Source organism: Leuciscus leuciscus (assembly GCF_965113295.1).
Source record: "Leuciscus leuciscus genome assembly, chromosome: 15".
Classification (NCBI taxonomy): Eukaryota; Metazoa; Chordata; class Actinopteri; order Cypriniformes; family Leuciscidae; genus Leuciscus; species Leuciscus leuciscus.
In genome coordinates this window covers 11,467,877-11,495,050 of record NC_138739.1, presented here as the reverse complement: position 1 = coordinate 11,495,050, position 27,174 = coordinate 11,467,877, and the positions used below count along the sequence as shown (strand labels likewise).

The window sequence follows — 27,174 nt, the reverse complement described above, 5'->3', positions numbered from 1 at the left end:
TATGTCATTTTATTGTATTAGAAGTAACAAAATATATATTTTAGTAATATTTTATATTTTAGTAAGATCCCTAAAATACCCTTTTTTTCCCCCCACAAATGCCACCATCATCTTCCTTTGCAGGTCCTGCCCTTGCAGGTCCAGGTCCTGGTACCACAAAAGATCTGCAGCAAATACACAGAAATCAAGAATAAATTAAAATAAACTACAACAATATGTTGTTATTCATTTCTGTAGTATAGCCTACTCACTCAAAGCCTTCTTCAGCCACTCTCCATCGGATAAACACACACGTGTTCATCTGTCCCTGTAACATCCAGACAAGATACCTCTGTAATTTATGAGCTCAATACTAAATTTACATGTTGAGGTTGTTGCTGATGTGTTAACTCACTTTTTATCCAACATAAATGTTTCTCAATTTATCAACAGTACAAATTGACAAATAAAATATATAACTTATGTTTAGTTACTTTATAGATTTGTTTATTAACTTTACTTACAACACATTTGTCTAATGTAAACAGTGTTGACAGCAGTGAAATATCCGACATAATAGCACACATTCATCACTCAGATGTCTATTCCATGTTGTGATGTGCTCATCTGCAATACTTATAGAAGATTTCCCTGTCAGATGTAAATAGACATTTAAAATAAGTGTCTTTAAGATGTATAATTATGTAAATCCATTTTGGAGACGTCTCCATCTCTCTATAGGCCCTATATGGCTCTGGTTGGTAGGTGGCGCTGTAGACTAGCCTATATATCTGATACAGACACAAGGAAGATTCAGCCATTTTTTAAAACGGGACTTCGCTTTTTATTGGTTTAAATCCATAAGCAATATATAGCATCAGTCTCTTTCAGCATAATAGAAATAAGCAAGATATACTACACCAATAAATCGGCGTAAACATCTCGACGTGTTTTTTTTCTTTCTTTTTTTCTGTTAGTCGTCTCGTGTAATAATATCTCTGGTTCAGGGCGCGGCTCAGAAACACTGAGAGAACAGAGGACTTTAATAACTCTACAGATCATCTACTATCCAACACTCATCTCTACATCAACATGAAGAGCGCACTTACACATGTTCTTTTCTTATTATGTGCGATCGGTAAGTGACTGTGGTTGTTGTTGTTTTTAACAAAACTGCAGCACTTTCGTTTTCGTTTTCTACACACTGGGAATTAGCATTTTCTTTAAAATATGTTCTTATTCTTTGAATTTCAACTGTGATCACTAGCTGTAGGACTTGTATAGTGCACAATAATGACTACGTGATATTTTAGTCGAGTAGCCTAGCCTAATATTCATGGTAGACACTGGCAGTGTTCACACAGGCCTTGTTGTTTTCAACGCATACAGACCCTTTCCAAAAAATTAGAATATCATGGAAAAGTTTATTTATTTCCGTAATTCCATTCAAAACGTTAAACTTTCATAGATTATAGATTCAGGGCCCACAACTTAAACGATTTCAAGTATTTTGTTGTTTATTTGTACATAATTTGGGCTTCCAGCTCATAAAACCCACGAAAACAGGATTTCAAAAAAAATTGAATATTACATGAAATCACACAGTAATTACACAGTAATACCATGGTCATTGAACCAGGTTTTGGTTATTTTGGCAGTGTGGACAGGTGCAAATCCTGCTGGAAAATGAAGGAAGCATGAAGTGCTCTGGAAATGTCCTGGTAGACGGCTGCGTTGACTCTGGATTTAATAAAGCACAGTGGACCAAAGTCCTCTTTTCTGATGAGAGCAAATTTTGCATCTCATTTGGAAACCAAGGTCCCAGAGTCTGGAGGAAGAATGGAGAGGCACACAATCCAAGATGCTTGAAGTCCAGTGTGAAGTTTCCACAGTCTGTGTTGGTTTGGGGAGCCATGTCATCGGCTGGTGTTGGTCCACTGTGCTGTCCACTCAACGCAGCCGTCTACCAGGACATTTCCAGAGCACTTCATGCTTCCTTCAGCAGACAAGCTTTATGGAGATGCTGACTTCATTTTCCAGCAGGATTTGCTCCTGCCCACACTGCCAAAAGAACCAAAACCTGGTTAAATGACCATGGTATTACTGTGTAATTACTGTGTGATTTCATGTAATATTCAAATTTTTTTAAATCCTGTTTTCGTGGGTTTTATGAGCTGGAAGCCCAAATTATGTACAAATAAACAACTAAATACTTGAAATCGTTTAAGTTGTGGGCCCTGAATCTATAATCTATGGAAGTTTAACGTTTTGAATGGAATTATGGAAATAAATAAACTTTTCCATGATATTCAAATTTTTTGGAAAGGGTCTGTATGTCGCAACATGGTTCGAGTTCCAATTAATCTAATGCATTGAATAATTTGAATTAAATTATATTGTTTGTTTGAGACGAAACTCGAATATAGCCTAATAATTGTTGACTCATATCTAGGTAATTGTTAATAAGAGTGAGTTATAAGTTTGGGTTCCTTAAATGCAAATATTTATCCGTTGTTGTTTGTTACCACATACTAAATATTTTATATTACTTTTGTATTTATTTTGCGTAATATATATATATATATATATATATATATATATATATTTGTGTGTGTGTGTGTGTGTGTGTGTGTGTGTGTGTGTGTGTGTGTGTGCGCGCGCAGAACAGTGTAGACTCAGATTTAATGCAGACTGCTGCAAATCATGTGAGATTTATTAGTACCGCTGATCAGTCGACAAGATTCATGATTTCTGAGTGTTTTGTATGTTTTATTTCCGACTGACTGTTTCTGTTTGTTCTCCAGGTGTGTTTGGTGATGCAGAAGTAGAGACAGTGTCAGTCATTGAGGGAAAGTCTGTCACTTTACACACTGGTGTTACTGAAATACAGAGACATGATGTGATAGAATGGAGTTTAAATGATAAACGCATTGCTAAAATCAGTGGTGATGACGCCAGGACTGATGGGGTATTCAGAGACAGACTGAAGCTGGACAAACAGACTGGAGATCTCACGATCACAAACATCAAAACCACAGACTCTGGAGAATATAAACTAGAGATCAGCACTACCAGAGGGTCCTCAGTGAAGATATTCAATGTCAGTGGTGAGTGTCTCACAGTTTTTTAATTTAACAATTGCTATTTACATAAATTAACACATTATAAACAATTAAAATTATCCACAATGTTTTATTACAGATTTAAAATGTTACTGGGAAACTGTTGTTTATACAAATCATTTATTAATTCTGTTTTATTTATGAATAAAATACTTGTCATTATCTGACAAGAAAACTGACAAAAAGACCCTTTAAAATTCAATACAACTGCCTCTGTGCTGCACTCTGTACAATGACAATAGAGTTGAATCTGATCTAGCAGATTTCTGAATAATCAGTCAATAGTTACAGAAGTCCAAATTCACCCTCATCCGGAATGCAGAATCCCTGACAACATTCAAAAGACAGCTGAAAACCAATCTCTTCCGTGAGCACTTAACCTTATAGAAAAAAAAAAAGAAAAAAAAAGTTTCCTTTCCCTTTGAAACATCACTTATCAGGCTTATGCTACTCTGAATAATACCTGAACTTCGTATTTTGAGCACTTCTTGCGTTGTTGTTGCTTTTGCCTCTTTATGATGACTCGCTGAATTTTGTCCTAATTTGTAAGTCGCTTTGGACAAAGGCGTCTGCTAAATGACTAAATGTAAATGTAAATGTAAATTGTATGACGTCTCAGATGCAGTTTATTGTGCAAACAAAAGATCAGATCAGCCTGTAATGCTGAATGTCCTCGGACGCTCAGCATAATGTATTTTTTCTAATGTCAGGAATGCATTTTTACTCTTTACTTCAGAGTATTTGATATTTTGTATTGATTATCTTTAAATTGATTCTGTAATTATCATGATACATTTACCTGTCTATTAATGAATTGTTACATTTGGATTTATTCTGACTTACTCTGAAATGATTGATTCTAGTAGATTACGTTGCATCCATTGTTACCGCAAATCTGCGTCAGGTTAGTAACAGAATACAGTGATTATATTTGCTTGCTGCGCAGCATTAACTAAACAGACTCCAGACAATGCCGTTAAATATGCTTTAATCACGGCCGGAGGATCTCAGACCAATTTCAGAGAGAATTCCACCAGCAAAAAGATATAAAACCGTTTTTATAGAATAGGAGCTTAGCAATGGTGACATGATACATTACATAATTTCCCTACAATTTGATTGGTTCTTCATATGCAAACCCTTCTGTTACTAGGTAGAAGCAAACTCTGTTTTCTTGTTTACTTCACTTTGTTCTTTAATCACGAGTTTATAAATGTAGATATTTGTCTAGTTTCATTTCCCCTTTTATCCAGAGATGATTCACTAATACACACTCACACACACTCAGTCACGAGTTTATAACATTTATAAGTTTGGAAACATTAAGGATTCAAAAGCATGTGAATGTTATTCCTGCAAGAAAAAAACTGTTAGTTATGATTAATTAAAAAATCCATCAAAGATCAAAACCTTTCATCAAAGTTATACATGAATTTTGAAGTATACCCGTTCTTGTCTAAGGACAGCTTTGATGAACTTTTTTTGATCCAGTTCAAATGTTGACTACTGTATTTTCTGCAGTAAATCCCATAAGTGTTACTGGCCTGAATGGCATCTTATCACAGACTGTCTGGTTAGGACATGATGTCACTGTTTCCAGAACACCTCAAACTCAGATTCATTTAACAGCGTCTCACAGTCTCTCTTCACTGATGAGATGAAGCTGTTATAGTGTCCTGTTCAGTGAAGCTTCTGAGCACTAGTGAGGGTCTGTTTCTCAGACTAGTTCAGTTGAGTTTGACTTCATTTTGTAAGGTTTGACCTGCAAGTGTATTTAAGACTTAAGCTACTAGAAACTAAGTATTGAAAAAAAGGTCTGGGCTTTGCCAGCATAGGGGATAATGGAAATTGTAGCTTTTAAAAATGTTTAGAAAAGATTTTTTTGTAATGTTTTTGTATTATGTATTTTTTTTTAATATATATATATTTAAACTTTTTATTATTATTATTAAATACTGTTTGATGAGTTAAGTACCTTGATGAACATTTATAAGCATGTAGTATGTGTGTGATAAGCTTTCTCCATCTGCTTTGGACTAGTTCAAAAAAATCTAAACAAAATGACTGGTTACGTTAAATTTAGACTGCAGAAAGTCACATGATGTTTATTGCACAAGACTCAGTGATCATCTGTAAATATCTTATACTGACAGTTATAAAAGTGATAACTGACAGAAACTCTTCTGGTTTGTTCTTCAGCTGTGTATGATCCTAGGTTTGATGGAGTGACGGTTGTGTCAGTGACGGAGGGAGATTCTGTTGTTCTACACGCTGATACTGAAATACTGGAAGATGATGAGATACTCTGGAGGTTTAGAGGGAAATATGATATTGCTAAAATGAAAAAAGATGAACACATCTTCTCTACATATGATGATGTTCCTGATGGGAGATTCAGACACAGACTGCACCTGAATTATCAGACTGGAAATCTCAGTATCAGTGACATCAGATCCAAAACCTCTGGACTTTATGAAGTTTATGTCAAGAGGAGATCATACACCATACACAAGTCATTCAGAGTGACTATTACCGGTGAGTCGCTTCAGTATTTAAATGTAATAATGGTTGTATTCAAATCAGCACTGTAAATAATTTACATACTCTGTTTACACAAAAACACCAAGACAAAAATCTGTATCTGAAACTGTTACTTTAGTATTCATTGGTAACCAAAGTTAACAAAATAAAATATGTGTATAGAATGTATTATTATGGTTCTCTGTGAATGTTCTCATGAATTTTATTCTTGTATGTTTTATCCTGAGACAGACAGACTGAACAGACTGTTAGTGAAGAAGGGAGATACTGTCATTCTAGAATCTGGTGTTACTGAATTAGACCGAGATGATCTGGTACGATGGAGATTTGAACATGAACTCTTAGCAGAAATCAATAAAACGGCTGGAAACTCCTCCACATCTGATGATGTTCTTGATGAGAGATTCGGAGACAGACTGAAGCTGGATCCTCAAACTGGATCTCTGATCATCATGCACATCAGAACCACAGACTCTGGACTCTATGACCTTGAAATCACCAGCGTCAGACACGTCATATTCAGGAAATTTGTTATTTGTGTCAGTGGTGAGTATATCAAGTGTTTTAATTAAAATATATATAATCTATTTACATCAGCACTTTGTGAACCTTTTTTGTATTGTAATATGATGTTTACTAAAATTAAACCAATTTTAACCACTAAAGGTACAATCTTAAATAGATTTTAAGGAGTTTAACAAAACACTGCAAAATGATATTTCAATATATTTTTAAAGGAACCAAATTATATTATTACTGACTACTAAAACAACATATTTAAATAATTTAGATTTATTTAAATTATTGGTAAAATCCATTTCACTAATTATGGTTTATTGTAGAAACAGGAATCTAAAAAGATGAGTATACAAATGGATTTTACTGGTATTTGTTTCGAATCACCTCAGGGATCCGCACAAGGAAAGAGGGATTTAGATAATAGAGCTCCTCTAACTTCTAGACTAAACAGAGTCTCCCAGAGTCACACCTCTTCACAAACACACTTGGGTATTAAAATATAAGGAGTTGTTCATTTAAGCAGCAACTCCATAAGGAGACCAAACTAATTCACTTTGGGAGAGAGAAAAGGCTAAACCAAAAACACAAGTAGCTCCGGGGGGTTAATAAAGGCCTTCTGAAGCGAAGTGATGCGTTTGTGGAAGATAAATATTCATATTTAATGATTAATAATAATGATGTTAATCATCATGCAATCTTTAATACGTTTATTTAAACATTAACAAGCATGTTATCTCATAGCTATTTGAATATATTTTAACTAACGATCCATTAAGTATTATATAATGTTTGTTAATGATTTATTAATGAAGCGTTTATTCCTTGTAAACCATCCTCACTCAGGTTATATAGTGCTGATGTTTATAGTGTGTGTTATAGATCAGACACACTCACACTAATGTCTGTCTTTATCATTACAGTATCAGATCTACACTCAGGTTATATAGTGCTGATGTTTATAGTGTGTGTTATAGATCAGACACACTCACACTAATGTATGTCTTTATCATTACAGTATCAGATCTACACTCAGGTTATATAGTGCTGATGTTTATAGTGTGTGTTATAGATCAGACACACTCACACTAATGTCTGTCTTTATCATTACAGTATCAGATCTACACTCAGGTTATATAGTGCTGATGTTTATAGTGTGTGTTATAGATCAGACACACTCACACTAATGTCTGTCTTTATCATTACAGTATCAGATCTACACTCAGGTTATATAGTGCTGATGTTTATAGTGTGTGTTATAGATCAGACACACTCACACTAATGTCTGTCTTTATCATTACAGTATCAGATCTTCACTCAGGTTATATAGTGCTGATGTTTATAGTGTGTGTTATAGATCAGACACACTCACACTAGTATCTGTCTTTATCATTACAGTATCAGATCTACACTCAGGTTATATAGTGCTGATGTTTATAGTGTGTGTTATAGATCAGACACACTCACACTAGTATCTGTCTTTATCATTACAGTATCAGATCTACACTCAGGTTATATAGTGCTGATGTTTATAGTGTGTGTTATAGATCAGACACACTCACACTAGTATCTGTCTTTATCATTACAGTATCAGATCTTCACTCAGGTTATATAGTGCTGATGTTTATAATGTGTGTTATAGATCAGACACACTCACACTAGTATCTGTCTTTATCATTACAGTATCAGATCTTCACTCAGGTTATATAGTGCTGATGTTTATAGTGTGTGTTATAGATCAGACACACTCACACTAATGTCTGTCTTTATCATTACAGTATCAGATCTACACTCAGGTTATATAGTGCTGATGTTTATAGTGTGTGTTATAGATCAGACACACTCACACTAGTATCTGTCTTTATCATTACAGTATCAGATCTTCACTCAGGTTATATAGTGCTGATGTTTATAATGTGTGTTATAGATCAGACACACTCACACTAGTATCTGTCTTTATCATTACAGTATCAGATCTACACTCAGGTTATATAGTGCTGATGTTTATAGTGTGTGTTATAGATCAGACACACTCACACTAATGTCTGTCTTTATCATTACAGTATCAGATCTACACTCAGGTTATATAGTGCTGATGTTTATAGTGTGTGTTATAGATCAGACACACTCACACTAATGACTGTCTTTATCATTACAGTATCAGATCTACACTCAGGTTATATAGTGCTGATGTTTATAGTGTGTGTTATAGATCAGACACACTCACACTAATGTCTGTCTTTATCATTACAGTATCAGATCTACACTCAGGTTATATAGTGCTGATGTTTATAGTGTGTTATAGATCAGACACACTCACACTAATGTCTGTCTTTATCATTACAGTATCAGATCTACACTCAGGTTATATAGTGCTGATGTTTATAGTGTGTGTTATAGATCAGACACACTCACACTAATGTCTGTATCATTACAGTATCAGATCTACACTCAGGTTATATAGTGCTGATGTTTATAGTGTGTGTTATAGATCAGACACACTCACACTAATGTCTGTCTTTATCATTACAGTATCAGATCTTCACTCAGGTTATATAGTGCTGATGTTTATAGTGTGTGTTATAGATCAGACACACTCACACTAATGTCTGTCTTTATCATTACAGTATCAGATCTACACTCAGGTTATATAGTGCTGATGTTTATAGTGTGTGTTATAGATCAGACACACTCACACTAATGTCTGTCTTTATCATTACAGTATCAGATCTTCACTCAGGTTATATAGTGCTGATGTTTATAGTGTGTGTTATAGATCAGACACACTCACACTAATGTCTGTATCATTACAGTATCAGATCTACACTCAGGTTATATAGTGCTGATGTTTATAGTGTGTGTTATAGATCAGACACACTCACACTAATGTCTGTCTTTATCATTACAGTATCATATCTTCACTCAGGTTATATAGTGCTGATGTTTATAGTGTGTGTTATAGATCAGACACACTCACACTAATGACTGTCTTTATCATTACAGTATCAGATCTACACTCAGGTTATACAGTGCTGATGTTTATAGTGTGTGTTATAGATCAGACACACTCACACTAATGTCTGTCTTTATCATTACAGTATCATATCTTCACTCAGGTTATATAGTGCTGATGTTTATAGTGTGTGTTATAGATCAGACACACTCACACTAATGACTGTCTTTATCATTACAGTATCAGATCTACACTCAGGTTATATAGTGCTGATGTTTATAGTGTGTGTTATAGATCAGACACACTCACACTAATGACTGTCTTTATCATTACAGTATCAGATCTACACTCAGGTTATATAGTGCTGATGTTTATAGTGTGTGTTATAGATCAGACACACTCACACTAATGACTGTCTTTATCATTACAGTATCAGATCTACACTCAGGTTATACAGTGCTGATGTTTATAGTGTGTGTTATAGATCAGACACACTCACACTAATGTCTGTCTTTATCATTACAGTATCAGATCTACACTCAGGTTATATAGTGCTGGTGTTTATAGTGTGTGTTATAGATCAGACACACTCACACTAATGACTGTCTTTATCATTACAGTATCAGATCTACACTCAGGTTATATAGTGCTGGTGTTTATAGTGTGTGTTATAGATCAGACACACTCACACTAATGACTGTCTTTATCATTACAGTATCAGATCTACACTCAGGTTATATAGTGCTGATGTTTATAGTGTGTGTTATAGATCAGACACACTCACACTAATGACTGTCTTTATCATTACAGTATCAGATCTACACTCAGGTTATATAGTGCTGATGTTTATAGTGTGTGTTATAGATCAGACACACTCACACTAATGACTGTCTTTATCATTACAGTATCAGATCTACACTCAGGTTATATAGTGCTGATGTTTATAGTGTGTGTTATAGATCAGACACATTCACACTAATGACTGTCTTTATCATTACAGTATCAGATCTTCACTGATGTTTATAATGTTTGATATATAAGACACATCACACTAATGACATTCTATATCATTACAGGTTCAGATGATGTAAAATGGATTGTTCCTATTACTGTTCTTGGTGTTCTGCTGGTGGTTGTAACTGTAGCTGCAGCTGCTGGTGTGATTTACTATCGCCGCAGAAGCATTATACTTGCCAGCAAGGGTAAGTATCACACAGTTCATATAATATGAAAACATAAAAGTCTGGTTCCCTTTAAAGGTGGGGTAAGTCGTTTTTGAAATATGCTGTTTGGATGTTAATCGGTCCGACACAATAACAAACATTTAGCCAATCAGCATTAGGAGTGTATGACAGTGAGGAGAGAGAACGATCAAGAGGGAGATTTGAAGAAAGACTCTAGAAATAGAGAGGAGACACAATACAAAAGCGAAAAGTTCAGAAGAAATCACTGGAAAATGAAGGGTTATGTCTGCAAAAGAGTTTGATACGCTCCACATGTGAGTAACACTGGGATTGAGTGTCATTGTGTGTCTGGAGCTGCTGTGCTGTTGGCAACCAACAACCAACTCTTGTTTGTAATTACTATTGTGTTACTGCACTTTTCACACGCTCTCACGCCACACATCCATTTTCTCACGCACAGAAAAATTGCGGAGCAAAGAGGTACTTTTAATATTAAACTAATTATCAGCTCTTAGATTCCGTCAATTTTATTACGAAATTCAGACAAAAATACATTTGGCGCTTGTAAATGTGACGTGACAGATCGCTGAGCGCCTCAGTTCAACTGCACGTGAACCGATCATCTGTTACTTTTTTATTTAAAGATGCAGTACAACTTACCGAAAGTATACATAATATCGACCAATTAGTGTTTTTCAACCACTGAAAGAGGTCAATATATAATAACAGGAGAACAATAATGTCACATAACGTTACATTTACCTCAGGAAAGCCATTTAATGACCATAGCATGTTAATTGAATAGAAAAAATAGCTAGAGAGGAGATTTTGCTGAGCACCAGATTACATATTTATTATATTTTTACTTATGTCATTAAATAATTGTTATTATAACAAAAACTGCATTATATTTAATTTCATTTGTTATTTTTAACCTTTAATAATACCAGCAGATTGGGCCCTCTATGTTTACAGCGTTAGGTGAGATTATTTTTTTTAAATAAAATTTAAAATAAACATGTATCCAAAGTAGTCAATATTGAATCAAAATCGGAATCAAAAATGCTTCTCGTGTTTGGAAAAATGAAGAAGGGGTGTGTTTGTTTGGTTGATTTCAAATATCAACATTGGCCAACATCATATTTCAAAAACGACTTCCCCCACCTTGACAATAACAGATGAATGGCAGATACTGACCCACTGTGAACTCTATCTGTGTGTGTAAAACTCAAACTCAGACACAGTTATTGCAGATATTATAGTGTTTAATCTCTGCAGCATGTTTGTGTCTGTTTGTATATGACGTGCCTTCATCATTATAATGGTATTACAGATATTCAATATTAAACAGCATTACAAAAGAAACAGCATTAATACAGAAATACTGAATCCAGCACTGATCTTGTGCTTTTAGCTTTAGACTAAAGAACAAACCCTGTATCAGTCTGAACAGTAAGCCATATATTACACAAAGCTAACTTAAAGGAAACTTAGATGTTTAACTAATTATAAATATTATTAAACAAATATTAATAGTATAATTATAAATGCAGCATGAAACATCTGCATGATCATGCAACATAAACATCTGCACACTGCACAATTTAAGAACAGTAAAAGGAAAAGGTTTTTAATCTGGTTAAATACAGGTTAATACAGTCAGTGCTTATGAGTATAAAATAATGACTGCATTTCTCAGAGTTTTCAAAGGTAGTCCTGCACATCAAATCTGAGTTTTGTTTGTGGCACACATTAGCAACTAGAGCGACCATGTGAACAGCTTTTTGTGAACAGAACTCTGTGTTTGCTTTCAGCAAGGCATTCGAACTTCCGGTGAGAATGAACAAACACTGTGAGATGTTTGTGATTCATTCCTGTTGTCCATTCAGAAATCATTACAATATTAACCCTATTAATACAAATATATATATATATAAAAAAAAAATATTTAATGTTTTTTCTGACTGACTTTCTAATTTTCCTGACTACACTTTACAGAGAAGCTTTACAAATAGGCCTACTATTTTCTACGGGTGTTTTCACGCCTGATCGTTTGTTTCAGGACCATGATGTGTTTCTCTCTTGGTTCGGTTCGTTTAGGCATGTGTGAACACGGCAATCGCGCTCGGATCCACACCAAAACAATCACTCCGAGACTCTGGGGCGGTTCGCTTGAGGTGTGAAAGTAATCCGACCAACGAACCAAATGGTACTATAATTCATAACAGGAATTGTGCCATATAAGTAGCAGAAGTGTCCGATTCTGTGAGTGAGCACATCAGCTATCACAGCTGAAAACTAAAAGAGCTCCTGTTCATCTTTAAATGTTGTGTAATTGAGCTTCTCAGTGCTAGAATGCTGTCCTGAAGAAGCCTTGATTCCTCCTCTAACTGCATTATAACATTCATAGTGTTTGCGTGAGTCTTTACACAGTTCATCTCTAGACAGCGCTGCAGATCCAGAGAGAGCGCATTTGAATCTGCTGCACTATTAATACAAATGTATCATCTGGGCTTCTTCATAATTGGGTCACACTTAGCTTCCTCCCGCCCGAAAACGGGCGAAGCCTTAAAATTGTACTTAACTTTTTCCTAGGATAACCAATCAAATATTTTTTTGTTCTATAATGTTTTCTGATTATTATTTAGAATTTTTAGAATTTTTTATGATACTTTGCATTAATTATATAATTTTTATGAGCTATTTTTTCCATTAGAATTAATATTTATATTTTTATTTTATTTATTTTATTTTATTTTTCAATAAATGCAGCATTTCACATCAAAATAGAGTGCAGGCCTAAAAAAAAAAAAAATTCAAGTGAGAAGAGCGCCATCTAGTGGCTTCAAAATGTATTAATTTATGTCATGTCCTATAACCGCCTATAGGCGGCCTATAGCTTTTTTATTTATTTATTTGATTTATTCCCATTCGGAAAGAAAAACATTGATTACTAAGCAACCACTGAATGGAACAACACAAATTATATATCATTTTAAAGCTTAGGATCTCGGCTTTTTAATGCATCTAATTACATTTATTAGCTCCTAACGAGTGCTGAGTAATCCCTCTAAAACCAAGTGTACCGCCAGAGGGCGCCACCTAGCTGCGAAAATATTCATTACCATATTTTTCTAAAATCTTGCCTTGAGTAACACAAAGTTGATGTCATTTGAAAGCTTAGAGTCTGAGCTTTACAGTGAATGTATCCACTTTGAAAAACTCTTAAGTATTGCTGAGTTATTTGCTGATAAATAGAATTTCTTTTTTTTCATAATCTATAAAATAATGTACTGCAATGTGTCAAAAACATCATACAGCTCATGAAACATTCTCAGATAATTGAAAATGGCACTTCATTTTTTACAGCATATTATTACAAATAAAATGAGCCCAAAATTAACATAATCTATTGCTTTTATGACAAGATATTCTTCATGGAGAAAAAATTGCCCATGAGGGGGTGTCAAAGACTGTACAAAAAGGCTATCTCTTTTCCAAATGCTGTAACTTTTGATTCCTTTATCCAAAAATTATAATTTTTTTATCCAAATGAAGCTAACATGTAGGGGGACTTCACTAAAAAAGAATTTTCCTCCTACCTTATTTCCTTCCGGAGTTATTCCTTGACAAATAAGAAAGATATGCAAAATCATAATAAAAATTATATATATATATTGTCTTTTATCCGCCATTTCTTGGCAGGACAATGTCTAAATGTAATGTAATTTATATTTTCAAAAAATTTAAAAAGAGTTCTTTCAAACGATACCTAACTTTTGATTCTCCTTGCTATAGTTTTGGAGTTATTATGATTATATAATTTTTATATAGTTTGGGGCAAAATTTGCTGTTTCAGTCTTACCAGTTCATTTCTCTGTGTGTGTGTGTGTGTTTGTGTGTGTGGGTGTGTGTGGGGGGGGGGGGGGGGAGGGTGTCTTATTTGCACTCTTGACGTTTTAGAGTGTCACCCCTTCATTGCTGTACACTTTTTTTCAGCACAGTGGCTGATCTGTAGCTTGTACCACCAAAAGTTTCTCTGAGTTTTGCTATTTTTTCGTATTTCCCATTCATTTCCTATGTCGCCCGTTTTCGGGCGGGAGGAAGCTAAGTGTGACTTTTTTTTTTACGACCCTTTAACATATCAGAATCATCTCCTTGATTTTTTTGTGTGTTCATATAGGTAAAAAAAACAAAAGTCACCAAGTTTCACCCCAATCCGATGAACCAAAAAAATTAAACAATTCAAAACGTTCAAGTTTTCGCCCGTTTTCGGACGAAGAAGCTCAGAGGGTTAACAGCAGGAATGACGGCTACATTTATATAGGCCTAGTGTTTGTGTGTCTCGACACAGTTACAAATAAAGTTGTACAACTATAAAAGACAGTTGTACCACATTTCGGCACACTTTGAAATGTTGCCTTGTGAAAGCGAACCGAACCAAGAAGAAAATGCAACATTTGTAACAAACGAAGTCCATGTTTCGGAACAAAACAAACGATCTATAGGTGTGAAAACACCCTAAGAAACACTGACCTTCATTCAGATATGAACCTATTTGAGAATATATGTGTATGTTGCTGTGGAAAATAAGATCCTGCAATATAGAAGAAAGACATTTACTAGTTTTAACAAAAGATATTTTATTACATCTAGAAATGGCAAGAGACTAGAGACTATAGCAAGAGGAAACATCTCTATTTTGTTAAATTAGCATTTAATTCTTTGTGTGATTTATGTTTCAAATCAGCCATGGAAAGAGGAGGAGAGTTTAAGGAGATGTTACCAAATGAATGAGGTAAGATTACTGTAGCGTTTCATTGTGGAAAACTCTTGATTACACATTTCTCTGATTTCACTCTGATGACGAAAGCATCTTTAAACATTTGAAATAATCCTATTCACTGATAGATGACAGATCTGAAATTTTAAATCACAGTGTTCATTTATTTCTCTTTACATTCTGTGATTGATTATTTTCTTACAGGTGAAATATGAAGGTCACATGATCTACAATGATCCCTCAGGATTGACATATAGCCACCACGGTATTTCCATTTGAATTAAATAGCTAAACAAAAATGCATATTACATCTGTTGAACTGTAACATATTGAAATACTTTGCAGACATTTCCGAATGTACCTTTACCTGTGGAAATGGTAAAATCAGCTGTTACTAGCATAGATCATATTCACTGTGTGGTTTGTAATATTATGATCTAAGTGTCATGATTGTGTGTGTGAAGAAAGTTACGCAGGGCTTTTTCAACCCTTAAGTATTAGTAAAACAAACTTTGGTGATATCCACAGCTTATAAACCTAAGTACATTTAGCATCCAGCTTTATTCAAAGAGTTATTATAATAAGTGCCTTTTGTGGTTATTTTGATTAAAATTACGAGGGTGCATGAATTAAAGAAAATATGTACATGGATAAATCACTGCAATATTCCAAAGAAATTATAAATGACCATTTTGATTTCATGGCGACTTAAATGTTTAAAAATGTACCTTTTGTCTTTCTGTTATTAGTATTCAAATCACATATAGTGTTGGCCACTTGTTGTATTGAGCCATATTGCTAAATGTATACAACAAATGTTTTCTGATATTCAGTTCAGTTCACTGATGCAGATTAATGAATGCGGTGACTGGCTGAACAATCCCAGCAAGAACTATTCTGAACTTTCACTTTCATTATGGTCTCCAAACTTAATCCAATCAGCCCTTTCAAAGTCCACAACATGACAAGATGCAACAAAGGCATGCCTTATTTCGGTAATCTCTGTAAAATTGTTGCACTATTACATAGATCTTTGTACTGGAATATTTTCAAACTAGTATTGCAGCACTATTATCCTGGTTTAGTCCCAGACTGAAATGCATGTTTGAGCTGTTTTAACTTGCACTAACACAGTGCCATTGTTTTGTCTAAAGATGCACATCAGTAATGTGTTTTTTTTTTTTTTTTTTATAAAAGATACTTAAATATCCTAATTGAACTAAGGCCTAATCCTGGTTTAATCTAAACCCTGTCTGTGAAACCGGGCCCTGATGTCATAAAGCTCAGCGGTTCAGATAAACCTTTCAAGAGTGATCACCTGTGATCTTAGAAGTTATGAGATCATGCTTCTGTTGCAGACATGCACTGTGTATTTAATGCACAAAAATATATTAAATACCCAAATTCCAGGAAAAGAACTACTCTACCCATAATCCTGAAGAAAAAGGGGGGAAATCAGAATCATGGCAAACGTTGTTCTCAATTCCTAAAAAAGAAGTACATCTTTGTCTTTTTTTCTAATCTGCATAAAGTTTTTTTGCTTCGAATCAAAGTTTGTATTAGTGTGATTCAGTTCATGGATGGTTCACGGCTTAAAACTGAGATATGGAAAATTATAGGAAAAATACTTCCAGTACTAAAAACTTCTGAAAATGTAGACTCATTATGACTGAAAAATTATGAAATATTGCACTCTTTGTATGTTTGAACATTATATTATTTAATTCTTTATGACTAACCCATTGTTCTGAGTAAAATACTGTATAGGGTGTAACAGTGTTTAACTGTTTTAACTGATCACCGTTTTAATTTCCCTTGTTTTTATTTTTTGATTATTTTCTATGTAAAGCACTTGCCATAGTATGTGAAATGTGCAATATAAATAAACTTGCCTTGGCTAAATGCTATAAATGCAGTTTTTTTTTTTTTTTTATCCACAAAATGAGTCAAATATGAAGTTCTCCAAACTTTATCCAAACAGCCCTCTCAAAGTGCACAAAATGACAAGCTGCAGCAAACACATGCCTTATTTATGTAATCTCTGTAAAATTGCTGTAAAATCTCTGCAAAATTAAATCTCTGTAAAATGTAATATTAGCTTAATAGTATTAAGCTAATTATACTAATCTGAATAATAGCTTTTATATTATTTCTGTGATTTTCCCCTGACTTCAGCCAGAGATGCTGGCAGAGATGGGCACAAACACATCAGAATGTATTTAAATAAAAAATACAAAATAGTCTGTTTAAACAGATACAAATAAAATATAAAATACTGTTAGGAAAATTGTATTAAACACAAACACAGTATTTTGTGTTTTGAAAATACATGTAAAATTGGCCATTCAGTGAATTATCAGCTGAAATTTATCTGGACCTATTCTGAATGCAAAGAACATTTTACAACTGCTTTGAAACTTGTGTTTATTTCCCCGACCTCTTCCCTCCTCCTGTGTAATAGCAGGAGGATTAGTAATGTCTGCAGGATGTAACGGGATTGGGGGGGAAGTGGGCCTTTCCAAATACACACTCTTGTGGTCTTATGTGTACGCATCAGAAAGTAAGTGTGCAAGACTGTCCCATGTCTAAAAAATGCCTAAGCGTAGTGCCCTGAACGCACACTAAACACACACACACAAGTTGAATACTAAGTGTATCCCATATAGGGCTGAACGATATATCGTTAGCGTATCTATATCTAGATATGAACTTTCAAGATATTACTATCGAAAAAAGCAACGATATAGACGATATAGATTTCCCCTCTCCGCGCTCGCCCTGCATACAACTCTGGCAATCACAACAAACATCAGTTTTACGAGTGCCCTTGAATGCACCGCTAAAGCCAGCGCGCGCACACTACCAGGGACGTGGGAACTATATTGTGAGAGGGGGGGCGGCGTTTCCATGGTGACGCGTCATTGCTTGTCACGTGACACACCGCAGCAGCAACAGCGCTGAATGAATGATGATCTGCTTTTATGTCATTTTTCCTTTTTTATTCAGAATATTCACAAATGTGTTAGCTATGGCATGAAATATCTGATATTCCGATTGTCAAATACATGCAAGTGGAAGTATATTGTTGTTTAAACACCTTTACGATCGCGTTAGTTGAGCTGTATGTGCGATGGGCGCCGCCGTGTTAGTTTGTGCCGCAGACGCAGTTCAGAGAATCGGATCTGTTGGATTTACAACCTCTATGTTTACAACACGTGAATTCATCCACTTCTCCCGAAATACTTAAAAGTAAGTGGCTGGTGAACTGGGAATAGAATAGAGTAAACATTGAAGTTACTTACACAATGTGTATCTGATATGAATAAAACGTGTCGAATTATAATGGAAATGATTATTATTACCTCTTCCATAGACATCAGTGTGTATTTTACAAACTCTAAATGTATTGTTTTTTTAGTACTTATGTGAATTTATATGTTTGAAACCTAAAATAAACTATACTTTCCACATTTTTTTGTATTATGATCTTTTTATTTTTCTGAGAAATGCTTGGTTTTCACCGAACCCGTGGTCATATCGTATTGTATCGATATCGAGATATCTGGCATGAAAATCGAGATATGAAATTTTGTCCATATCGTTCAGCCCTAATCCCATCATGCATTAGATTCGGGAAATCACATGCCACGAAATCACGAGATGTCAAGGAAAACATTCCACTGTAAGTTAAATTAATTAGATATTACTTGTAATTTTGTAGTAACATAAATTGTTGACGTGTCTCTTTATTGGTGCAAAGATGATTAGGGTGTGTGTATATTGTACAACATTTACAACTGTTTTTATCACATAATTAGAAGCACCACAATATTAAAATTGTGTCTTCTGTTACATAGGGAATACTGGCCAGATATTTAGAAGTTTATTTTATAATGCAAATTATTGAAAATCAAAACAAAGCTCTGTAAACACTAGCAATTTTGTCTGATCGAGGAAATCAAAAGCTCAACACACACTTGCAGTCTTCACACCAACTTTGGGGCCAAATAGAGGAAATACGTCATGCAAGTGGTCAAGCGCAAAGACAGCAAGTTTGGGTTAGTGGGTATTCTCAAACCTGTATGAGTTTCTTTCTTCTGTTGGACACAAAAGAAGATATTTTGAAGAATGTCAGTAACCGAACAGTTGACTGTATATACTTGGACTTCTATAGTAGGAAAACAAATTACTATGGAAGTCAATGGGGTCTATTAACATTCTACAGAATATCTTCTTTTGTGTTCGGCAGGAGAAAGAAACTCATACAGGTTTGAAACAATGTGAGGGTGAGTAAATGATGACAGAATTTTAATTTGCTCTGTGAACTAACAATTCACTGAAAGATTCAGTAAAAGTTTGACAGAAGTAAATCAGGGCTGGACATTGGATTGTTCTCCACATGAGGCTTTATCACACCCCGCACCGCATGGGTCTTTCACAGCATCACTAGTTTTGATTTCCTCACTGTTGATATGCATTACACTGACTGGTGAGTATAATATAGCTCACTTAATATTTGAATGGAAGTAAAAAAAACAGTTGACAGCAATTATAATATTTTTAGCAACAAGTAAAATCAACCATATCATCGTCATCTTATATTCATTTTATCAACTTGATTCCAGGTTAGATTCCTAAACTCCAAGAATTGATTCTGAACCAATATTTCCTATTTTTATTGAGTCAGAGATCATGTGTGATTACCATGGACTGTTTTCAGTTGAATTGTGCAAATTACTAAACAAATAAAAAAATTAAAAAAATAATAATAATTAAGGCGTAAATGTAATTCTGTGTCATTCTGTAGGCCTACTGCTAAATTTTGTACAAAAAGTACAAATAAATGAATAGTATCAATTAGCTACACATCAGTCAGATCAAGGAAGATATATTTATAACCCTATAACTAATCAAATAACAGTTAATACTATTGTGCATGTGAACAGTTGATGTCTCAGTTAGCTTTGTGTGATAGTGAATTAGAATATTAGCTGTCTAGTGCTGTCTAGAATAATACTTTGCACTTTTATCCATAGATCACGTCACGTCGAAGTCAAAGGTGGAAAGTGAAAAGTCTTGACTTGTTGATACAATGGCACATCTAATACACAGTAAAGAGTGATGAGAGACTGCAATATCAATCTTCTGGATAGAGACAGAGAACTTATTGAAAGATTGTGTTTCAGCAGAGCTGAATTGTTGGAATTAAATGACGAACTATGACGAATCTGTAGCTCAAACAGTAAAGCGTTGGCGCTTGCAACCCCAAGGTCAAGGGTTCGATTCTCAGGGAAAGCAAGAACTGAAAAGAATGTAAATGTGTACCTTGAAATGCTATGTAAGTCGCTTTGGATAAAAGCGTCTGCCAAATGCATAAATGTAAATTGTAAATGTAATCAGTTGCAACCCAGCCAACATGTCCATGTGGGGTATGCAGTCCTGCACAGACAACCCAAATGGGGCTCATAGAAATTTGTCCCACATGGGTCCCATGTATTTTAGCCCATAGAGGCACATGATGGGTCAATAGTGGGCTCTAAGAGGGGCTGATTTAGATGTTCATTATATGGGCTCACTTGAGTCCACACATAAACCTTATGGGTGATATGGGTGATCTAACCTTGGTGAAGGGTATAATTGCTGTGAAAAATGAATGTACAGAGGGTGGCCTAAAGTCTTGATGACTTCTGCCTGATGAAACTTCAGCTAAATGTTCTTCTATTGACTGCACTTCTGACTCTGGGTCTTCATTCATCATATCTGGTCCTTGGGTCTTTAAATGTATATTCCTAACACTATACATGATTTACAGATGTAAAGCAGTTCGGTTGGTAATCAGTTTTCAGTTGTTCAACTCTACAGGGATTTATTGGTGAGACACATATTTTTACATTTGTAATTGCGGGGTTGCTGCTTATTAAACAAACTGGGAAAAGGTAACGTAACAAATTAAGAAAAAAATTAAAACTGTGATCAACTAAGTAATGTAAAATGGATGGCGTTAAAGAATAAAATGAAATATTCCAGAATATTCATCGTTTTGGCCACCAGATGGCCCAATACACCTTACATTCTTGTACCTGATGGAGTTTTAGGACACCATTAGGTCACTTGATGGAGTTTTTCGGTTCCTTGCCACTGTTGCCTTTGGCTTGCTCAGTTGGGGATATTTTGGGGATATTTAATTTAATTTTATCAATCAATAAATTCCTCTTGAAACAAACTTTGTTGTATTATTTTAATTTAATACTGTGAAGCTGCTTTGATGCAATCTGTATTGTGAAAAGCGCTATACAAATAAACTTGACTTGACTTGACTTGACATTCCTCCACCAATAATATTTCAACACCTCATTCTCCCTCTCACTGCACACGTGCTGCTACTCTTGGTTATTAATATTCCTCTATATTAGTAATGCACTGTTGTAGGTGGCGGACCGGACACCTTTTAAGTTTTTGTTTTTGCAAGAAGCAGTCCATTTTTTATATTTTATTGTAGGTCTATGATCAATATTTTGCAAATAAAGGGTGAAGGTCTTAGGATGGTCACTAAGGGTTACTAACTAACACTAACAGTCGATCACACACACACACACACACACACACACACACACACACACACACACACACACACACACACCACACGTCTGAATATAGACACACTGACGCTGAAGGTTTATTTTCATCAACAGATCAAACCACATCTCTGTACTGAAGTCAGTAGAGGTTTACTTTGAGCTGCTCGAGTCTGAGTCAGTCATGAGCTCATGTACGGTCTGTGCTTCTTGTGTAAATTGCTATATTATAATATATGTGTTTTGCATTAGTTAAAGATTCCTTCAAATGCTCTGTATTTACTTTAAATCCTGCTGCTCATTATATCACATTCATTGATTAACAATTTAAATCCACAGGCAGTTTAGTCTGGAAACACACTGTTTTGTCATTTCTCTTTATCATGATAAACAACAAAAGAAACAAAATATATTGTATTTACATTTTGGAGACTGAGTCACACTGCAGAATATGACAAGACAAACACTGAGGCAGGAAATATTTACAAACACAGAATATTTATATATGTATAATTTATTTATTTATATAGGCTATACATTTTGAATTCGGCACCTCTGATTAAAAATAAAATCACCAAGTGAAGACCGTTCAGAACAAATTATCTTCCTCACGCTGACTGCACTAGTCCTGTAGGAGGCGGTAAACTCCTTCTGTTATAGAACACACAAACACAAGAAGAAGAAGTATTGCTGAAACGTCACTCATGGAGCAGCATCGCTTACTTGCTAGTAAGTGAAAGTAGTAAAGGGAAAGCAACACACTGACTCCAGTGTTTCCTTTATACTACCTAGTTTTCATCCCTCCAAGTAGGCCTGCTTCCACTCTGAAAAACACTTTCATTCTAGCACACACGCTGTTTTTCGGTACTCGCATGTATTACGGTAATAAAGTGTGACTCATTTCAAATTCGATCTTGCGCTGATCGTAATATCACATTTATTCAGTCAGAATCTGTCAACCGTGGCGCTAATCTTGGAATTGTGAATTCCTGGTTAGAACACTAGATGGCGCACTAGTATTTATAAATGAGTTACCAGTCACAAAAGCACACTGTGGGATTGTTCCTAATCTAAGGAAAATCTTACACTCTGAACATCACATATTTAACAATGATTTTAAAGTGAGAACCAAAAAAAGTTATTAATTTACTTAATTTATATATGGAGAAAACTGTGATGTCCATGTACTAAATGTGTACTTGTCCACAACTTGTAAAGATCAGAGTTCACATACTGAAACCAAATGCTCAGAGCTCACTAGTGAATGGGACTTATAGACTACTCTCGTCCAGACAGACGCATAGTCCACGTGATTCTCCTCTGTAGCTGTCTGTAACAAAAAAACATTAAACAAGATACAAAAAGAAAATTAATAAATGTTTGAAATGAAAGAAATTTGAATAGCCTTATTTATCGTGTGAATGCACACTTCAGATTCAGATGCATAACAACAAGTGTGTTTTACTAGGCTAAAACAAACACTGTGGCAAATATTGTTATTATTGGACAAAGGAAAGAACTGCAGCAATGAAATTGTCCCAAATACTATACAGTTTGTTTGGACACACAAACTATTGGAATCAACATCCTCTTCCATTTTAAACGTCTACTTATTTAGCTAACTATGCATGATATGGTTTCTTGAGTTGTATTATCTAGGTTTTTTCCTCCCCTGCTGTCTGCTATCATAACAGACCTACTACCTTTTTTGGGTCACACACAACCCATAAACTGTGAACCACTGATCTACTCAACCCATCAGGGCAGAAGACATCTTAATTGTAAGTGTGTCAGATCATCATATAAAGCACATACACCTGCACTCATACTCACAATAAGACACAGAAATAGAAAATTAACTTACCAGTTTACGTGCATTTCGTTTGTAGAATGTTGAATCAGAGTAAGTGATCTCTTCATAATGAGTCTGCACTGTTGCATCATCATCAACAACTATAACAATAAAAATAGGCATTAAAAACAAAACTGAAATTTAACTAATTCTTTGTATTCAAAAAGTTAAAGTGTTAATTTATGTGATTAATGTCAGATAAAATTGACAAACTGTCTCCTAACTTGTCACTAAGGTAGTTCCCTAAACAGGTTGAATGTGTATGTAGCGCCATCTAGTGTCTTAGATATACACATACATATTGCAAATTAAGTGTTCACAGAAATGGTCAAACTCAGTACTACACTAAATATTTATAATTCTATCTTATAAGCAGTAGGTAACACTTGCCTTGATCAGTTTTTCTGTGTTTCCTGCAGATCCAGAAGAGCATGAATCCTGCAACAATCATCAGAGATCCAGCAGCAGCAGAGATCAACACTATGTAGAGCAAGGGTAGGCCTTGATCTGTAATGGACAAAATGAGCCATGAATCTGATCTACAACAAACACTTTGCAATACCAGCACTGTAACATGATAAATAAACAATCACATATATCATGAGTGCTGTGGTACCTGCACATGTGTGACAGAGTGTGTTGATGTCCAGATGTGTGGTCTGGTTGCTGATGGGATTGTTCAGCACACAGCTGTAGGTGTTTTTATCCTGATATTCCACCTCCAGAGGTAGAGAGAGACTGATGCTGAGATCAGACGCACTGATGCTGGACAATACAATGATTCCTTTGTACCAGGAGAGAGTCGCATCACTCACATTCAACACTGATGAACACACCAATGAACATGATGATGATGATGATGAAGAACAGTGTGAAGAGTTACTGATGATGACAGGAACAGGCAGACGAGCTGAGAAAGATTAGAAAAATCAGGATCAATCATATCAGTAAATAAGACGGCTCTTTTTGACTATTTTAATATGTTGAGAGAGTTTCTGATGTCATTCACAAGTAGACTACTGTGATTCCAGATTTTTTTTTAAATAATCTTTGAGATGCCAACTTCATAATAATTAATCAAAAGGAAAATGTTCAATAGGCTGAAAAGGAAAGTCAGAAAGATGTGTGTATCTCAATATTTATCATTTTAAGATTGAAAAATCAAATATTTAGGATTTATGCACTTTAATTATAAAAATGATTTAACTCACCGTAGACGGTAAGACTAAAACTCTTGCTCACACGATCTTTAATCTCTAGTTGATAAACTCCAGCATGTTCAGTTCTGGTGTTTGTGATGGTCAGAGATCCAGTTTGATCGTCCAGCTTCAGTCTGTCTCTGAATCTCCCATCAGGACCATCATCATATACAGCGATTCTGTCGTCCAGTACATTGATTTCAGCTATTAATGTGCTTTCATCTCCAAACCTCCAGTAAATCAGATCTTCATCCATCATTTCAGTAAGATCAGAGTTTAGAGTGACTGAATCTCCCTCCATCACTGACACTGACTTCACTGCATCTGTGCCAGCAAACACTCCTGGAGAACAGAGTTTATCACAGATTAAGGGTCCCAAATAACTTAAATAGACCAGTTTTCTAAAGGTATGAAGAACAGCAGAAGTATCTGGGATTAATATTTATTTTTTGTGATGTTATTTTTAGTTATCAATACACTGTTATCACAATACAGATTATCTGTGGGAGGAGCCACAGGGGTGATTGTGTCTCATCTTAAATCTGATTGGCTCCTTCAGTGCTTCTGCTCTGGAGAATGAAGGATTATGGGAAGCCAAATAGAGCAAATCAGGAAAAGCAGATGAAAAACACTCCACTAATGTTTCTTAGAGAAACATACTTGACCCAAAACACCAGATGAACAGCCCTTAAAGCCCTCGACTTTACTTTGAACTTATATGAACATATATAGTTTTATATTAGTATCCAGTGTATTTTTTATTAAGAAACCAGTAAATGCAACAAACAGTCGGCTATAAACTTCAGAGTAGCGAGATTCATCAATAATCATCTCATGTCATTGTTTAGGGTGATGAAGCATGAAATATTTTAAATAAAACAGGATCTGCTGTTTTTGAACCTGTCATATTTTTCTCTTGTGGTTTAAAATAGATCTCACAAAACACAATCATCATTTAGTTTGAGCATCTTTTATATGGGAAATCCTCTGGCTGATTAAAAAAAAATGTTTTATGGCTCCGTATTAAATCTCTGTAAATATAATGTATTAAAACTAAAGTCTTAAACTGAATATGATTATAACTCACCGACCAGACGGCACACGCAGAACAACACACACATGTGAAGCATTTTCAGATAATAGCACTATATGTGAACACTTCAGAGACAGAGAGACTGTGAACTAACAGGACAGTGTTAAACTGTGAGATACAGTAGTGTTACTGCGTCTGATTCCTCCACCAATAATATTTGAGACCGCCCTCTTACTGTACATGTACTGTTACTCTTCCACTGGTTATTAATATTCCTCTGTATTAGTATTGCACTGTTGTAGGTGGCGGACCGAACACAATACCTTTTAAGTTTTTGTTTTTGCAAGCAGAAGTACATTTTAAATATTTTATTGTAGGAATATGATCAATATTTTGCAATTAAAAGAGTGGAATGGTCTTCGGATGGTCACTGAGGGTTACTAACACCAACACTAACTTTGTTTTCCATCAGCCGATCACACACACACAAACCACAGGTCTGAATATAGACACACTGATGCTGAAGGTTTATTTTCATCAACACATCAAACCACATCTCTGTACTGAAGTCAGTAGAGGTTTACTTTAATCTGCTCGAGTCTTCAAGTCAGTCATGAGCTCATGTACGGTCTGTGCTTCTTGTGTAAATTGCTATATTATAAATGGATTTTGCAGGTAAAGATTCCTTCAAATGCTCTGTAGGCTATTTACTTTGAATCCTGCTGCTCATTATATCACATTCATTGATTAACTATTTAAATCCACAGGCAGTTTAGTCTGGAAACACACTGTTTTGTCATTTCTCTTAAATTCTCTTTTATCTCTTGATAAAAAACAAAAGAAACAAAATATATTGTATTTACATTTTGGAGACTGAGTCACACTGCAGAATATGACAAGATCAATCTGAGGCAGGATAAATTTACAAACAAGGAATATTTATATATGTATAATTTATTTATTTATATAGGCTATACATTTTGAATTCGGCACCTCTGATTAAAAATAAAATCACCAAGTGAAGACCGTTCAGAACAACTGCACTTCCTCATGCTGACTGCACTAGTCCTGTAGGAGGCGGTAAACTCCTTCTGTCATGTATTGCTGATACGTCACTCATGGAGCAGCATCGCTTACTTGTGAAAGTAGTAAAGGGAAAGCAACACACTGACTACAGTGTTTCCTTTATACTACCTAGTTTTCATCCCTCCAAGTAGGCCTGCTTCCACTCTGAAAAACACTTTCATTCTAGCACACACGTTGTTTTTCGGTACTCGCATGTATTACGGTAATAAAGTGTGACTCATTTCATTTCAATTTCAATCTTGCGCTGATCGTAATTTCGCATTTATTCAGTCAGAATCTGTCAACCGTGGCGCTAATCTTGGAATTTTGAATCCCTGGTTAGGACACTAGATGGCGCACTAGTATTTATAA

General features: G+C 35.0%; 2 protein-coding genes and 3 long non-coding RNA genes across 11 annotated transcripts in view; 3 read left to right on the top strand and 2 right to left on the bottom strand.

Annotated features, from left to right (window-relative positions):
* The window catches only part of LOC309476216 (SLAM family member 9-like), a 69,914-nt gene that overhangs the window by 17,286 nt on the left and 25,454 nt on the right, over positions 1-27,174 (bottom strand). The window contains exons 1-3 of one of the 4 annotated variants that reach the window (XM_082139470.1): positions 25,792-26,360; positions 24,717-25,046; positions 24,040-24,415 (exon numbers count right to left, since the gene is read on the bottom strand). In XM_082139470.1, the coding sequence (XP_081995596.1) occupies positions 24,045-24,415; positions 24,717-25,046; positions 25,792-25,834 (744 nt within the window). In that variant the 5' untranslated portion in view covers positions 25,835-26,360 and the 3' untranslated portion in view covers positions 24,040-24,044. Of the gene's footprint in view, positions 1-24,039; positions 24,416-24,716; positions 25,047-25,791; positions 26,361-27,174 lie in introns of those variants that run through there. The other 3 variants (XM_082139469.1, XM_082139471.1, XM_082139468.1) reach the window with 3 other exon arrangements.
* LOC309476364 overlaps positions 1-27,174 on the top strand; it is a 71,053-nt gene that overhangs the window by 20,805 nt on the left and 23,074 nt on the right. The gene's annotated exons all lie outside the window — the stretch shown is intronic.
* On the top strand, positions 752-16,989 carry LOC309476081 (uncharacterized protein). 2 transcript variants are annotated; one of them, XM_082139241.1, is made up of 7 exons: positions 752-1,117; positions 2,784-3,086; positions 5,301-5,640; positions 5,878-6,188; positions 10,188-10,313; positions 15,046-15,093; positions 15,283-16,989. In XM_082139241.1, the coding sequence occupies exons 1-6, from the start codon at positions 1,072-1,074 to the stop codon at positions 15,090-15,092; spliced, it is 1,173 nt and encodes a 390-aa protein (XP_081995367.1). In that variant the 5' UTR covers positions 752-1,071; the 3' UTR covers position 15,093; positions 15,283-16,989. The 2 variants fall into 2 exon arrangements, with proteins under 2 accessions (XP_081995367.1, XP_081995366.1); XM_082139240.1 differs by having other exon boundaries at positions 753-1,117; positions 5,301-5,636; positions 5,874-6,188; positions 15,283-16,575.
* LOC309476384 lies at positions 8,467-10,179 on the top strand. 2 transcript variants are annotated; one of them, XR_014198089.1, is made up of 4 exons: positions 8,467-8,803; positions 9,085-9,179; positions 9,275-9,654; positions 9,845-10,179. It is a non-coding gene; the product is annotated as an uncharacterized lncRNA (long non-coding RNA). The 2 variants fall into 2 exon arrangements; XR_014198090.1 differs by having other exon boundaries at positions 9,085-9,654.
* Positions 10,384-15,039, bottom strand: LOC309476476. The gene is made up of 2 exons (XR_014198188.1): positions 14,595-15,039; positions 10,384-12,808 (listed from the first exon to the last, which is right to left on the bottom strand). It is a non-coding gene; the product is annotated as an uncharacterized lncRNA (long non-coding RNA).